Source organism: Bos indicus x Bos taurus, chromosome 17 (assembly GCF_003369695.1).
Source record: "Bos indicus x Bos taurus breed Angus x Brahman F1 hybrid chromosome 17, Bos_hybrid_MaternalHap_v2.0, whole genome shotgun sequence".
Classification (NCBI taxonomy): domain Eukaryota; kingdom Metazoa; phylum Chordata; class Mammalia; order Artiodactyla; family Bovidae; genus Bos; species Bos indicus x Bos taurus.
This window is the reverse complement of record NC_040092.1, coordinates 28660854-28677362: the sequence shown is the minus strand read 5'-3', so window position 1 is coordinate 28677362 and position 16509 is coordinate 28660854. Positions and strand designations below refer to the sequence as shown.

The following is a 16509-nucleotide window of genomic DNA, read 5'->3' as shown; positions in this document are numbered from 1 at the left end:
CTGTTGGCAAAGTAATGTCTCTACTTTTAAATATGCTGTCTAGGTTGGTCACAACTTTTCTTTCAAGGAGCAAGCATCTTTTAATTTCATGGCTGCAGTCACCATCTGCAGTGATTTTGGAGCCCCAAAAAATAAAGTCTGACACTGTTTCCATTGTTTTCCCAATGCAAAACATTGTTTCCCCATTGTTTCCCTATAAAGAAAGCTGACCTCTGAAGAATTGATGCTTTTGAACTGTGGTGTTGGAGAAGACTCTTGAGAGTCCCTTGGACTGCAAGGAGATCCAACCAATCCATCCTAAAGGAAATCAGTCCTGAATATTCATTGGAAGGACTGATGCTGAAGCTGAAACTCCAATACTTTGGCTACATGATTCAAAGAACTGACTCACTGGAAAAGACCCTGATGCTGGGAAAGATTGAAGGCGGGAGGAGAAGGGGATGACAGAGGACAAGATGGTTGGATGGCATTACCAACTCGATGGACATGAGTTTGAGTAAGCTCCAGGAGCTGGTGATGGACAGGGAACCATGGGGTCGCAAAGAGTCAGACACGCCTGAGCGACTAACACACAGCACCAAGGGAGACGATCAGCATCTGGGACAGGCAGCTGACCCACCATGGTATAGAGTGATAGATATGTTGATTATATCAATGCTTTCTATTGAAAGATTTGCAATCAAAAGGGGAAAATGATGGAAAATTTTTTCACATGTTGAGGTATGGGAAAGTGACTCTGGCTTATACATGATTTAATTTGAACTTTAGGCTAAACAAAACCATCTATTTGTGGCCTAAACATGCACTGAATATCTGCTTTAGCCAGTAAGGAAAAATGCATTTAAAAATCAGAATGAAGTAACTGTGATTCATACATCCAAAATGGAGCTGGGTGGCCATTATGGATGTAGGTTCAGACACAATCCTATATTACTAAGAACTTGAGTTAGCTAAACTTTATCAGACTTAAGGACATCATCAGCCATTTTATCAAAACATTAAAACAAAACATTTAACAAAACATCAAAACATTAAAGTCTACTGATGAAAGAACATGTACAATGCTTCTGTGACAACTGAGTATGGATGACAAAATGCCTAGCCTATGAAATGTTTCCCTGTTAGCATAACTTCTGACCTTAGTCACAATATCTGAAATAAAATATCAAAAGCTATTATATCTGTTAGCAGCTGCCAATCAGAACCTCATGGTCTTAATGTCTCCTCACAACTATGAAATCTTTCTCCTACTTAAGAAATAGTAGTGGCAAAAGAGCTCAAGCTATAGCCTGTCAGCAAAAGGCAGAATTGTATTCATTAATAAAATGTCTTTAAATTATATTTTGGCAAAAAAGAAAAACACTCCAAAACTTATTTTCCCAGTTGCCATATAAAATAGGAGGGTTCTTTTCAGGAATACTACAAGGGTGCATTTTAGTCATTATCCTTATTGTAATTGTCTAATTGTCAAATGTTTGTCCAGGTGCTATAACAAAACAATCAAAGAGAGAAGTAATGTATTCATAATACAAAATGTTGATGCTAAGCTTGGGAAGTAGACTATTTCCAACTTTGTGTCCAATTTCCCCAAATTGAGGCAGGACTACAGGGCACTTTAGTAGGAAATAGCCACAGTGGCTGTTTCACATTTGCTCAAAGAGTTGGGGAAAATTAAAACAGAAATGGAAACTAAAACTGAGCTCCTCTGCCAAGTTTCAAATTAACCTCTCAATCCTAAACTTTATCCCCTCTCTTATTCCACACCTGTTCCCCCTCAAGACTGAGGAGTATCCAAGAAAAGCAGTAAAATGTTAACAGAGCAGGACCCTATAGGGCCTTCCCAGAATAACTTCCCCCACCACCCCTCATCCTGTTCATGCATTCAGAAATGTAGGAAAACTTTAGCCTCCTAGGCCTTCCTCAAGTTCCAAAGAACAAATTTAATCAGAGAAGTGAGAAAATGCAGAAAGGAAAACAGTCAAGCAAGAAAAAATAATAGATTAGCCATTAAACAAAGTCAAAGACCTTTAGTTTCTCAAGGGCTATAAATAACATGCTAATAAGCCTCTTCCTTTGAGCTGTTTTGCAGATACCGAAACCCTCACCAGGTTGAAGAGGTTAACTGTAAGGTGCCCGCTAGTACTAGACCCCAGACCAGTTAGACACAGAAGGTTGGCGATCAGTTCAGTTCAGTTCAGTCGCTGAGTCATGTCCGACTCTTTGCGACCCCATGAATCGCAGCACGCCAGGCTTCCCTGTCCATCACCAACTCCCGGAGTTCACTGAGACTCACGTCCATCGAGTCAGTGATGCCATCCAGTCATCTCATCCTCTGTCGTCCCCTTCTCCTCCTGCCCCCAATCCCTCCCAGCATCAGGGTCTTTTCCAATGAGTCAGCTCTTCTCATGAGGTGGCCAAAGTACTGGAGTTTCAGCTTTAGCATCATTCCTTCCAGAGAAATCCCAGGGCTGATCTCCTTCAGAATGGGCTGGTTGGATCTCCTTGCAGTCCAAGGGACTCAAGAGTCTTCTCCAACACTACAGTTCAAAAGCATTAACTCTTCGGTGCTCAGCCTTCTTCACAGTCCAACTCTCACAACCATACATGACCACGGGAAAAACCATAGCCTTGACCAGACGGACCTTTGTTGGCAAAGTAATGTCTCTGCTTACTCCTCAGCTAGCTAAGGAGTAAGCGTCTTTTAATTTCATGGCTGCAGTCACCATCTGCAGTGATTTTGGAGCCCAAAAAAATAAAGTCTGACACTGTTTCCACTGTTTCCCCATCTATTTCCCATGAAGTGATGGGACCGGATGCCATGATGCTGCTGACTCCCAATTACCTCACCGCCAGCAAATCAGAATGTCCACAACCTGATGCACCCCACAAACCCTCTGTCTCATCGTGTCCTTAAAAACTTACTGAAAACCCTCAGGGAGTTCGAGTCTTTTTTTTTTTTTTTTTTAACTTTACAATATTGTATTAGTTTTGCCAAACATCAAAATGAATCCGCCACAGGTATACCCGTGCTCCCCATCCTGAACCCTCCTCCCTCCTCCCTCCCCATACCCTCCCTCTGGGTCGTCCCAGTGCACCAGCCCCAAGCATCCAGTATCGTGCATCGAACCTGGACTGGCGACTCGTTTCATACATGATATTATACATGTTTCAATGCCATTCTCCCAAATCTCCCCAGAGTCTTTTAAGCACCACTTTCTGTCACCACAAACCTGTTTCCGTGGATTGGTTGTACTGTGGATGGCTGAGCCAATCCAAGTTTAGTTTGCTAACAGATCATTTTTCTTTCTTGTCTCTAATCTTTTTTCATAAACTGTTCAGCTCTACCTAGCATAAGGTTCCCTGATTCAGTGGGCCTAATCTCTCCTAACCTTCCCATCTCAATACAAAGCTTCTCGCCCTACCTCCCATCCCCTCAGCTCGGAACTCTGTCAGAGCTTAGTCCTCTGTGTGTGCTCGGGACCGAGCTGTCAGCACGGGGAGGAACAGAGCTCTCGGGGGCTCCCTCTGGAGCTTCAGGGTGGAAGCCCGGCTGCCGCCTCTGCTCACGCGGACAGCTCGCCAATCTGGGCTCGGCTTGGGGACGATCGCCGATGGCCGCCCCGACCGCGGTGGTTGAGCTGCCACACCGGACTCCAGGGTCTGGGAGTCAGAGTCCCTCGGGTAGGAGGGTCCTGCCACTGCCGCCGTCTGGACTGTAAGTCTTGGAAGCAAAGGCAAGGGCTGCAGTCGACTCTGGGAACAGTAGTCCAAGCGTGGATGGCTTGGACTGAGGCTGAAGCCGCAGTGGACCCTGGGAAGTGTAGTTGTTTGAGGCCCCGTTCACCTTGTGGGCGCGGGGCTTACTGGGAGTTGTCGTGTGGGGGGCTCTCTGCCCGCGAGGCGCGGAGGCCGCGGTGGGTGCTGGGAAGCAGAGCTGTCTGAGGCCGCGGCCTGGTCGCGGTCGGTGGCTGAGGCTCCGGAAGGGGCAGTTTGCGGGACTCTGGCTCGGGGTCCCCGTTGCAGAGACAAGAACTGTCCTGTACTGACCGAGGTAGGAGAAGGGTCCGCCCTGCCCGAGCTGGCCCCCGCCGGGGCTGAGGTGACCAAGGGCGGTGGCCTCATCCCGAGCTCTGGAAGTCGTGGCTGCCCAGCCGGCAGCGCGGAGGAGATGCCCCAGCTGCGGCCCCGTTAAAGGCTGCGGCGCTGCGGCCTCGGGTCCGGCCCAGGCTGGGTGCCCCTGCCGCGGCGAGGAGGGAGCTGTCGTGGACGCCCCTGATCCTGCGTGACGAGGGCGGTGGTTGCGGAGCGACTGGCCCCCAGCCCGGCCCGGTTCGCCCGCACGGCGCCGCGGGCAGTGCCTCAGTTTCTTTCTCTCCCCTCCAGCTCTGCCCTCCACGCTACGTTCTCAGCCGGCCCTACCCTGAGCCATGTCGCAGGTAAATTGTGTTTCCTTTCTTCTAAATGCAGATGTTTACACAGGCTTTCCTTCTCCTGTAACCCCTACCCTTGTACCTGCCCTGCCTCCCTCTCTCGTGCTTGAGAGGACGTGAGAGGGTTCGCTGGGGGCTCGGCGCTGGGGGCGCTGTCCCGATGTGGGCGGGGTCTGAACGTAGACCTGGCTGTCCCGTTCTCCTTTTGCCAAACAAATTGGGTGGAATGAGGAGTGCTTTAGGCTTCTCTCTCCCGCTGCCGTTCTTTCACTTATTCGTCCTGTTTTTATTGATTATTTTATTATTATTATTTTATTGATTGTTTTAGTTGAGGCTAAATGCTTGGCAGGCAGTTGTGCTCCACAGAGGTGGGGGACAAGAAGGCCAGCCAGTCCAAATTATTCCGTCTGGATGCAGTTTCATTTCTCTGTCCTGCTTTTTTTTCATGCTTGTCTCCAAATCCAGAGGCTCTCCAACTTTTGCTGGGAGTCCAGTTTCCTTCTGTACTGCAGATCCCAGTGCAGTATATTATATTAGGAAACAGCTTCCTTTATTAGCCAATAATCTATAACAAGTTATAGCGACTTGAATTTTTGTTTTTAACTGTAAAATATAACTCTGTCATACCTCTGGAACTGTTACTAGTTTGGGACTTTTAAAAATCCCCTTCATGCCTAATGGCTATGTGGATCACTCCAGTGCTGCAAAGCAAGGGCTTATTATTCCCCCAACCCTGAGGGAAAAAGCTTTAGGTTCCACCCTGGAATGTCCTTATACTTTAGTCTTTATTCTCTTGTTCCATGACTTTGCTGAAATTGTCTCCAAGTTTCACAGCTATTTCTCAGAAATGGGGATGCCTGGGATAAACCTGGGTGTGTGTCCCTTAAACAGGTGCTGCTGCTGTATGCTACAGCCAGTAGTGACTATGAAGAAATTCTTGTCAAATCATTTTAAAATGTTGTTGTTGGTTTAGTCACTAATGCATATCCAACTCTATGCAACCCCATGACTGTAGCCTCCCAGGCTCCTCTGTCCATGGGATTTCCCCAGGCAAGATCAGTGGAGTGGATTGTCATTTCCTTCTCCAGGGGATCCTCCCGACCTAGGGACCGAAGCCATGTGGCCTGTGCCTCCCACATTGGCAGGCGGATTCTTTACTGCTGAGCCATCAGGGAAGCCCCCGCTAAAGTAGGCTGGTATTAAGGAAAATATACATCCCTTATTAAACATAAAGGGATTGTCTTCATTATTCATAAAGTGTTGTGAGATCTTAAGAATGTTTACATGTTGTTCACATGTACAGTCACAAAATTATAAATTATCTCAGGACAAAGCATATTTTTTTTCTTCAACTACACAATAAAACAAAACAGCTAAGCTCTTACTTATATTCTTAATAATAACTCAGAATACTGAAAACTGTCATTGCACTACTTACGTACACTGTCCACCCTCCACAGTGGACTCATTTCACTCCTTGATCAGGGCCTTTGGGAGCATAGATGCTGGTTGTACAGATGTATGTATGTCATTTCAGGAGTCAGTGACATTCAGAGATGTGTCCATAGACTTCTCCCGGGAGGAGTGGGAATGGCTCCAGCCTGCTCAGAGAGATTTGTACAGACATGTAATGTTGGAGAACTATGGCCACCTGGTGTCACTGGGTAGGTATTTCCTCTCATCTCCTCTCATGCAGAACTTGACCTTTAGGATGACTGTTGTGAATCTTGATTATCTGACTGAATATTCCCAAGGAAGGAAAGTTTTTTTTGTTTTTTTTTTTCTTTCAAGAGGAAGATTATAACTTCAACTAGTGTTTTGACATCTTTCATATTTATATCTGGCATTTCTAATAATGGCCTCTTTTTTGGTAAGGATTCAAGGACTAATTTTGAATGTATTTCATTTTCCACAAGCAGGTCTTAACATGTCTAAGCCAGATGTGGTTTCCTTATTGGAACAAGGGAAAGAGCCCTGGCTGGGGAATGGAGATGTAAGCAGAGAGCTGTTTCCAGGTGAGTGAGTGAGAAGCTGGTAATGAAGTTTTTTAAAATAACAACCCAACCAGTCAGTGAGAAAGCAGTACTTTTTTTATATGTTGGATAGAAAGTTTTCCTTGAAAGGTACCAGAGATACGGGAGGGAACTGTGAGGTCTTGCCCATGCAAGGGGATCACTTCACACCTACCTACCTGTCTGCCTTCAGTTCTCTTCTCATCCTTTTTCTCACTTTATTTCTCTTCTCTTTCTTTCAAAAATTGACATATGTGCTTTTATTGTCTTAAGTTAAAAGGTGTATATTTTTTCCTTTATATTGCTGTTCTAACCCTCTTAAGTGATTCATTAGGCTTTGGTTAATTAATGGGTTTATTCCTTCACTAATATATTAACAATATTTATTTTTTAATCTCATTAAGACTTTCTTTTAGGTAGTATGCCTCAGAGAGTAGAAGGCATGGCATAGTGAGATAGTGGGTCTGTAAATAACTTGGTTAGAGGTCCTCAAGTTGGCAGTTCAACAATGAGAAGAAAGGAATTTCCAGTTGGTGTTAAAAACCTGGGTAATTGAAATAGGGATAGTAATAACAGAAATAGAAAAGACAGAAAAAGGGTCAGTTTTTGAGAAAATGTGGTGAATTAGTTTGAGATATACATGGTGTGAGTAGAGGACGGTATTTCCAAGTAGAGAGGTGCAACAGACTACTGGAATATGTCTTAGAAAAGAATTCAAATTAGGAATGTAAAAGTGGGAATCTTGTATTAAGAAGGAAAAAATAGAAGCAATGAGATTGATTGAGAAGGGCTTTGAAAGCCTTCTTCATGTTAGGTTGAAATAAAATTGCTGGTGAAGCTCTTTAAAAATCAATATGGCCATGCTCCGCCATTTAAGATTCTGACATAGACGACCTTTGGAGCCTAAATTGTATGTATTTATGACAATTTGCATAGGTTCTGTAGTTGATTCTGAAGCCAACCTCTGTTGGAAATATACTGGCCTTTAGAGAGTGGTCCTCTGGAGATAACAGGTGAACATTTACATTTAAAGAGAAGAAGCTAATGGAAGGACTAGTGACAGGACAGAAGATGCCTTGAAAACAGAGTTCTGACTTTGAGAGCAAGACTTTCAGGAATAAGGACATGGAAAGAGAGTCCCGTATGGCTGAAAGTCACAAGGTGGGACAAGTGCCCAGAAACTTCCTCATCAAAGAATGAGTTGAATAAAAAGCCTCGAATACCACTACTTTAATATAGCTCTTGAAATTTTTGTGTGCTCCTTCCAGTACCCCCTTTTTTTGGCGAGTTAAATTTTATTTGGGGCAAAATGAGCACTGCAGCCCGGGAGACAGCACCTCAGATAGTTCTGAGGAACTGTTCCCCCATAACTTTTTTGAAAGGTGAAATAGCTCACAGAAATAAGGCATAAAACATAAACATGCAGCTTAAATTATTATAAGACACCCATGTAACTACCACTCAGGTCAGTAAACACAGAAGTCCTGAGTCCCTAAGAGCTCTTTGGGTGCTCATCCCAGTCACCCCCCACTGCACCCCCTGCAAAGGTAATTAATTTTCTTTAATGATAGTAACTTCCTTGGTTTTCTTTATAGTTTTTTCAACTGTTTGTGTCTCTAGTCACTTGTTTACATCTGTATGTTTGTGAACTTTTTATACAGATAATCATAATATGTATGTTCTAATTTACTTCTCTCAAAATTATTATAGTATTCAGGTATTTTGCATATTGATCTACGAGTTTGTTTCATTGTACAAGTAGATACAACCCAGTTTATCCATTCTGTTATTGACAGGTTCTTGGGTTATTTGCAGTTTAGGGCTGTTGTAAGTAACATTGCTGTTGTCCTTGGGTCCTGGCACATCCTGGCACAGGGTTCCTATGGTTTATATCTAGAACTGGGATTGCTGAGCCAGAGGATGATGTGCCTCTTTCACATCATTAGATGATGCCAAAATGTTTTCCAAAGTGTTTTTACTGACTTTGCACTCCACAGACACCATAAGTGAGTTCCTCTTGCTCCCCATGTTTACCAAAACCATGTACTATTAGATATCATAATCTTCACACCTGTCAGGAGATAGCACACCTGTCAGGAGTGTGTGCAGTGGGAGCTTAATATAGTTTAAATGTGCATTCTACAATTACTGATGAAGTTGAGCACCTTTTCATATGTTTATTGAGTATTTTTATAAATTTATAAAATAAATATAAAGTTATAAAATAATTTATAAATTAAAATTTTTATAAATTTACCCTCATTTATGAAGTGCCTCTTAGTTTTTGCTGAGTGTGTGCAGTGGGAGCTTAGTGTGTGCAGTGGGAGCTTAATATAGTTTAAATGTGCATTCTACAATTACTGATGAAGTTGAGCACCTTTTCATATGTTTATTGAGTATTTTTATAAATTTATAAAATAAGTATAAAATTATAAAATAATTTATAAATTAAAATTTTTATAAATTTACCCTCATTTATGAAGTGCCTCTTAGTTTTTGCTCATTTATTGTATTCCTTTCTTGTTTTGTAGGAGTTACAAATTTTGGATACAAATCCTTTGCAATTCTGTTCACTTCAAATATCTTCTCTTACATGTGACTTACTTTTCCCCTTAAAACCTCTTTTAATGAACAGAAATCTTAATTCTAGTGTGGTCAGATTCATCAGTCTTTCCCTTTATGAGGTTTTTTTTTTTTTTGGATGTGTTTAAGAAATATTTCCCTACCATGAGGTCATGATGATGTTTTCCTAGATTTTCTTTTTTAAAAGCCTAGTCGTTTTGCCATTCACATTTAGATCCATGGTTCACTTTGGATTTATTTTTGTGTATCACATGACTTAGTGGTCAATTTTGGTGTCTTCTTTGTTGTCTTCCATTTCTCAAGGTACCATTTACTGATATGTCTGTCCTTTCCTTCACTGGTTACTCATAAATTAAGTTTTTGTGTCCTGGGTAGGAAGAATCAATATTGTGAAAATGACTATACTACCAAATGCAATCTGCAGATTTGATGCAATCCCTATCAAATTACCAATGGCATTTTTCACAGAACTAGAACAAAAAATTTCACAATTCATATGGAAACACAAAAGACCCCGAATAGCCAAAACAGTCTTCAGAAAGTTAAGTTTTTGTGTATGTTTCTGGGTTCCCTATTTTTTTTCTATTTTTCTATCTTTGCATAAATCAATACAGTCAGTTATGGATTTAATACTGGATAACATTTGATTGTATTTGCCTCACCTCATTCCTTTTTTTGCTGAATAATGTCATTTACAGACATCTTGACACTTCACTATATAGTACTTCATTATCATGTATAAAGTATAGGGATATTTTCTATACAATTGGAATATTTTCACATCAGAATAACAGTTTTCCCTAATTTTGTTTTAATGCACTATCCATATATAAATGACTCATAAATGTGTTTATAACTGGATTATCTTTTCCTTGTGGGATGATGAAATATTCCTCTATGTCCTGTAACTCTGAGTTGTAACTTTTTTTTAAATATTAAGACTTTTGGTCTTATTTAAATCCTGTTGAGATATTAACTTTATTTAAGCAGGCTGTCAATATGGATAAGTTCTAACCTGTTTTCTCTGTACATGGTTCCAACGACAGTCTGGTTTTCAAAGCCTTTGCAGGTCTATTTTATTTGTCCCCATAAGCACCTCTTAGTGGCCTTTCTGGAACTTAGACAGTGGGTTCAGCTTTAGGTGTGCTATTTAGGGTCAGATCCATGCATGCACAGTTCAAGGATGAGCCCAGAATTTCATACACAACTTTATGCGATCACTTTCTTGAGCTCCTTTTTTCACAATCTCCCCTTTCCTTTTTGGCTCGCAGGGCCCCCTCTTTCAGGTCTTCTGGATAGAAAGGTAGACCTTTAGGTTCCTCTTTGCACTTCTGTAACTTTGTCTGCCTCTGTAGCCATGCAACAAGGGGACGGAGAGAAAAAACAGGGTGAGGGGTATTACCCCTGTACTCTTAGGACCATAGGTTTTTCTGCTGAGGGAGGAAATGTTACCCTGCCTTGGAGTGTTAATTGCCTATATGGCCATCCCTGCTGCAGCGTGCTTTGAGTTTGAGCAGAAGAGAATGGGAAATGAACAAACAAGATTTCTCTGTATGGACCCCTTTCCCATTTATAAGACAGAAATAGAGGCTTCTCTTGGAGCTCTTTACCTATTGCCCAGTTCTTGCTTTCAGATTGCATTTAACTTTAGGCCTGGAGAGAGTGGAGATGGGAAAAAATACAAGAAACTCACCACCAGTTGTGTTACTTTGTGTTCTGACTTCCTTCTGCAGTCAGCTTGCTACCATTTACCTTTTTAGAGTGCTCAGCTAGCTCCTTTATGCACTGTTCATGGTTTTCACTTGTACTTAGTGGGAGAGCAGCCAGAGTGTACTTACTCCATCTGTACACGCTGGGAGCCATTCATATTTTATAAGTGAAGGGAAAAAAAAAACCTCAGAGTTACAGCATGCATAAAGATCATGCTAATAAAGTGAGAGGATGAGGTTCAGTTTAGACTGAGCAAAAGTATAAAGTGTAGGAGGAAAATGGTGAGAATTAAGGATGGTTCTGGAAAGCACTGACTGGTCAGATCATACAGGTATTTTACAGGCCGTATTAATGAACTTAGAGTTCATCCCTAGGCTAATAGGAAGTCATCCAAAGATGTTAGGCTGGCGAGCACTTTAGTGACATCCTTCTGGCTGAAGTTTGGGAAACAGATTTATTGGAAGCAAGCCTAGGAAACAGGATAGCCATTTAAGAGTTATTTCCATAAGGTAATCTAGATGTAATCATCACCTGAACCATGGAGGTGTCCAGGGAATGGAAGAAGGTATACAAATGGCAACAAAGTAAGGACGTGAACTCAGAAAGACCTGGTGATTGACTAGATAAATGACATGACGATGACTGAGGAATTGTGATTGACATCACTTTTTTTGCTGGTGGTATTATTTCTTGGAAGAAAAAAAGGATGAGCAAGTTTGAAAAAAGAAAGATTATATCAATTTGTAACTTACTAAATTTTGGATCTTTGGGATACTCAAGTATATAAATTCAGTAGGCAACTGAATATTCTAGATCTTGAGAGAGATCACAGTGCTTCTCAAATTTTAGTCCTCTGGATTGTTTTAAAACATACTTCCAGGCCCCTCTCCAGAAATTTTGAGTGATTAGGTGTGGAGTAGAACTCAAGAATTTACATTTTTAACAAGCCCCCGTGATACTGATGCTGAGTTAAAGTACACTTTTAGGAGTTACCTGTACAGCTTCTCAAGATTTTGAATTTTCTTTGTAAAATCTCTGTACCCCTGTTGTTGAGTTTATTCTTAAGCAACTTTTTAAAGTTTCTTTTCTAAGAAGTTATATTGCTTTTCTATAGGAATGCTAATGACTTTGTATATTTATCTCTCTCAGTCTTTAGCATTTTAATAATATCTTAAACCTTCCCTGCAAATAATATAATGATTTTTCTATTAATTAATAAACTATTTTTTTAAAAAGCAGCTTAGGTTCACAGCAAAACTGAGTGGAAAGTACAGAGTTCCCCTGCCCATTCCCACCCTTGCTTGGTCTTCCTGACAACATCCACAGTATTACATTTTTCACAACTGATGAACATACCTTGACATATCAGTATCACCCTAAGTCCATAGTTTACCTTAAAGGTTCTTTCTTGGTGTTGTACATTCTGTGCATTTTGACAAATGTTTAATGACATGTATCCATATGTTAGTATGATACAGAATAGTTTTACTGCCCTAAACATTCTTATTCTCTGCCTATTCATCACTCTCTTCCCCCAACCCCTGGCAACCATGGATCTTTTTACTGTTTCCATAGTTTTTCCTTTTCCAGAGTATCATATAGTTGAATTCATAGTATTTAGCTTTTTCAGATTGGCTTTTTTCACTTAATATTATGCATTTAAGGCTTATTCCTTTATACCTTTTCATGGTTTGATAGCTCATTTCTTTTTAGTGCTGAGAAATATCCCATAGTCTGGCTGTATCATGGTTTTCCATTCTCTTACTGAAAGACATCTTGTTTCTAAGTTTTGACAGTTATTAATAAAGCTGCTGTAAACTTCCATGTGTAGGTTTTTGTGTGGACATGTTTTAATTATTTATGTAAATACCAAGGAATGTGATTGCTGAATTGTATGATAAGAGGATGTTCTGTTTTATAGGAAACTGACAAACTGTTTTTCAAAGTGGCTGTACCATTTTTCATTCCCACCAGCAATGAATAAGAGTTCCTGTTGTTCCACATCCTTCCAGCATATGTTGTTAGAGAATCGAATTTTGGCTATTTTGATAGGTGTGTAGTGGTATATCATTTTAATTTACAATTTCCTAATGACATATGATGTTGAGTATCTTTTTATATTCTTACTTGCCACCTATATATCTTCTTTGGTGAGGTGTCTGTTCATGTCTTTTGCCTATTTTTAAATTGGGTTGTTCATTTTCTTATTGTTGAGTTTTAAGAGTTCTTTGTATATTTTGGGTAGTAACTTTTGTCAGATATGTATTTTTGCAAATATTTTCTCTCAGTCTTTTCATCCTGTCTTCTTACTCCCTTGACATTGGCTATTTCAGAACAGAGGTTTTTAATTTTAGTGATGTCCACCTTATCAATTACTTCTTTCATGGATTGTGCCTTTGATGTTATATCTAAAAAGTCATCAATATAACTAACATCATCTAGGTTTTCTCCTTTGTTATCTTCTAGAAGTTTTATAGTTTTGTATTTTACATTTAGTTCTGTGATCCATTTTGAGTTAATTTTTGTTAACAATGTAATCTGTGTCTAGGTTCATTTTTATGCATATGGATGTCTAGTTGTTCCAGTACCATTTTTTGAGAAGGCTGTATTTGCTTCTTATGTTGTCCTTGCTCCTTTGTCAAATATCAGTTGACTTTAATCATGCAGATCTGTTCTGCACTCTCTGCTCTGTTCCGTTTATCTCCTTGTCTAGTCTTGCACCAGTGCTGCTCTATACTGATTACTATAGCATTACAGAAGTCTTGAAGTCAAGAGTCAGTCCTTTGACTCTTGTTCAGTGTTATGTTAAGTATTCTAGGTCATTTTCTTTTTTGTATAAACTTTAAAGTCAGTTTGTTGAGATCTGTGAAATAACTTGCTGGGATTTTGATTCGAATTTTGTTGAATCTGTATACCAAGTTGGAAATAATTTTAAACTTCCAGAGTTGCAAATGCAGTTGTCATTTTCAAGTCATTCTGACAGCAAATAAAGTTTAAATAGAGGTGAGGATGATTAACCACCTATCCTTTATAATTATTTATCTTCCTAATAGTTTTGTTTTTCCCTCACCTTCAATTACTTATTTTTAGTCTCCTAATTCACCTACCTCTCTCTTATTTAATGTCTTCTGAATTTCTGGATTTCTGGATATACTGCTCAGATTTCAAAGACATGACAACTATAAAAGTCATGCAATGCTAAGATATGTTTTTCAATGTAATTCTCATTTTAAAATGGAAGAATGACATTTATGTTACTCAATACAAAAAATAAAAAAAATATTTGCTTTGTTTTTTCAGCTTCAAAGTCAAATGGTGAGATCAAAGAGTTTTCTCCAAAAAATGTCATATTTGAAGATGATTCATCCCAGTATTTGATAATGGAAAGATTTCTAAGCCAAGGCTCTGAGTATTCCAGTTTTAAAGAAGGCTGGAAATGTGAGGGTGATACTGAGATGCTGCAGGGAAATCAGGGATGCATCAGGCAAGTGACAGCTTCACATCAAGAAGCCCTGTCTCAGCATGTGAATGTCAGTGCTGTGGAGAGACCCTATGGATGCCATGAATGTGGAAAAACTTTCAGTCGGCGCTTTTCCCTTGTGTTACATCAGAGAACTCATACTGGAGAGAAACCATATGTATGTAAGGAATGTGGGAAAACCTTTAGCCAGATCTCAAACCTCGTAAAACATCAGATGATACATACAGGAAAGAAACCCCATGAGTGTAAAGACTGTAATAAAACATTCAGTTACCTTTCTTTCCTCATTGAACACCAGAGAACACATACTGGGGAGAAACCCTATGAGTGTACTGAATGTGGAAAGGCCTTTAGTCGTGCCTCAAACCTCACTCGACATCAGAGAATTCACATAGGAAAGAAACAGTATGTATGCAGGAAATGTGGGAAGGCCTTTAGCAGTGGCTCTGAACTCATTCGTCACCAGATTACACACACTGGAGAGAAACCTTATGAATGCATTGAGTGTGGAAAGGCATTTCGCCGTTCTTCACATCTTACCCGACATCAGAGTGTCCATACCTCCAAAACCCCCTATGAATGTAATGAATGCAGTAAAGCCTTCCGTTGCCACTCCTTCCTTATCAAACATCAGAGAATTCATGCTGGAGAAAAGCTATATGAATGTGATGAATGTGGTAAAGTTTTCACATGGCATGCATCCCTTGCACAACATATGAAAATTCATACTGGAGAAAAACCCTACGCATGTACTGAATGTGACAAAACCTTTAGTAGGAGCTTTTCCCTCATTCTACATCAGATAACTCATACTGGGGAGAAGCCCTATGTATGTAAGGTATGCAATAAATCCTTCAGCTGGAGCTCAAACCTTGCTAAACATGAGAGAACACACACTCTAGAGAACCCCTATGAATATGAAAATTCATTTAATTACCACTCATTCCTTACTGAACACCAGGGAATTCACACAATAGAAAAAACCTAAGAATGTATAGGTTAAAAAAAAAAAAGTAGTTAATGCCTTACTTTGACTTCAGTGAACTCTTGAAAAGAAGCCTTATGTGAATATGTTGTGATTAAAATGTGGTCTATGCTGTAGTCAGTATTCTGGAGAAAACCCCCAGGAATATTTGGGAAAGCCATTAATAGCTGCTCATTCTCTTTTGTAACAATAGAAGATGAAATCAATCAGTATTGAGAAGATTCTTCATCTGGTGATGGTGGTGGTGGTGGTGGTTTAGTCACTAAGTCGTGTCCAGCTCGACCCCGTGGACTGTAGCCTGCCAGGCTCCTCTGTCCGTGAGATTTCCCAGGCAAGACCACTGGAATGCTTTGCCATTTCCTTCTCCAGGGGATCTTCCTGACCCAGGGATCAACCCTGCATCTCCTGCATTGCAGGCAGATTCTTTACTGCTGAGTCACCAGGGAAGCCTGTACTTTTTCCTGGAGATTAGAAAATTCATAATGAAGAAAAGTCAAACACAATGAGAAATTTTAAAATACTCTTCCTAAGGGGGGAAAAGCAACCCTATAAATGAACTTAACACAGGGTGACTTTCTTCAGTATTTCAAACCTACTGAATTATACTGGGGAAAAACCACCATTGTAATGAGTGTGGCAAAATCTTAAGAGTTCTAAGAAGTTATACTGGACAAAATTGATGTGGGAGTTTTCTGTTTTTTTTTTTTTTTTTTAATGGGAATGTTTTGGCTTTTTTAAAAAGCAAATTCATAAAAGCTATGAATAAATCTTTTGATTTATAGTAAATTAAATGTGGTACTGGCTGAGTTTGTTTCTTCACAGCAAATGTGATTCTTAAACTGCAACTATCATAATATTGATATCAAGAGTAGCGTGCTTTTGTAAACATAAAGATACAGAAGCATTTTTAGATATTTTATGGTTTTAACTTTGAGTCACAGTTTGGACCTAAGGTTATGATAATTCATGTTTACACTTGAATCTGACTAGTTGTCTTAATCAATCTGAAATAACTGTAAATAAGGTACATCACAGGAAAATGCCAAGGTTGTTTTCCTCTTTTGCTCAAGAACATTTCTTTTGTAATCACATATTTGTCAAATCAATTATGTTTTCATCTCCACATATACCTGCCCATTCTTTATTCTCCCATTTTAAAGATTGTCTTATCTTTGAGGCATCTGACTGCTCCTTTTAAAGAACTTCTCTTGCATTTAGTACACGAAATACATGATTTAGCACTTGGATAAGTGCTTCATTCGGAGAAGGCGATGGCACCCCACTCCAATACTCTTGCCTGGAAAATCC

General features: G+C 40.0%; 1 protein-coding gene across 4 annotated transcripts; it reads left to right on the top strand.

The window, feature by feature from the left end:
• The first annotated feature begins 3528 nt into the window (after window positions 1–3528).
• Window positions 3529–15992, top strand: ZNF140 (zinc finger protein 140). Of its 4 annotated transcripts, none has more exons than XM_027567192.1 (5): window positions 3529–3715; window positions 4384–4436; window positions 5968–6094; window positions 6347–6445; window positions 14036–15992. In XM_027567192.1, the coding sequence occupies exons 2-5, from the start codon at window positions 4428–4430 to the stop codon at window positions 15202–15204; spliced, it is 1404 nt and encodes a 467-aa protein (XP_027422993.1). In that variant the 5' UTR covers window positions 3529–3715; window positions 4384–4427; the 3' UTR covers window positions 15205–15992. The 4 variants fall into 4 exon arrangements, with proteins under 4 accessions (XP_027422993.1, XP_027422996.1, XP_027422992.1 ...); XM_027567195.1 differs by lacking the exon at window positions 3529–3715 and adding an exon at window positions 3763–4051 and having other exon boundaries at window positions 6350–6445; XM_027567191.1 differs by lacking the exon at window positions 3529–3715 and adding an exon at window positions 3763–4051.
• Window positions 15993–16509: the final 517 nt, after the last annotated feature.

Excerpts from the sequence above, each read along its gene's own strand:
- ZNF140 (XM_027567192.1), top strand. Across the intron at positions 6,095-6,346 it reads TGGCCACCTGGTGTCACTGG|CAGGTCTTAACATGTCTAAG; the intron begins GTAGGTATTTCC and ends ATTTTCCACAAG. Across the intron at positions 6,446-14,035 it reads AAGCAGAGAGCTGTTTCCAG|CTTCAAAGTCAAATGGTGAG; the intron begins GTGAGTGAGTGA and ends TTGTTTTTTCAG.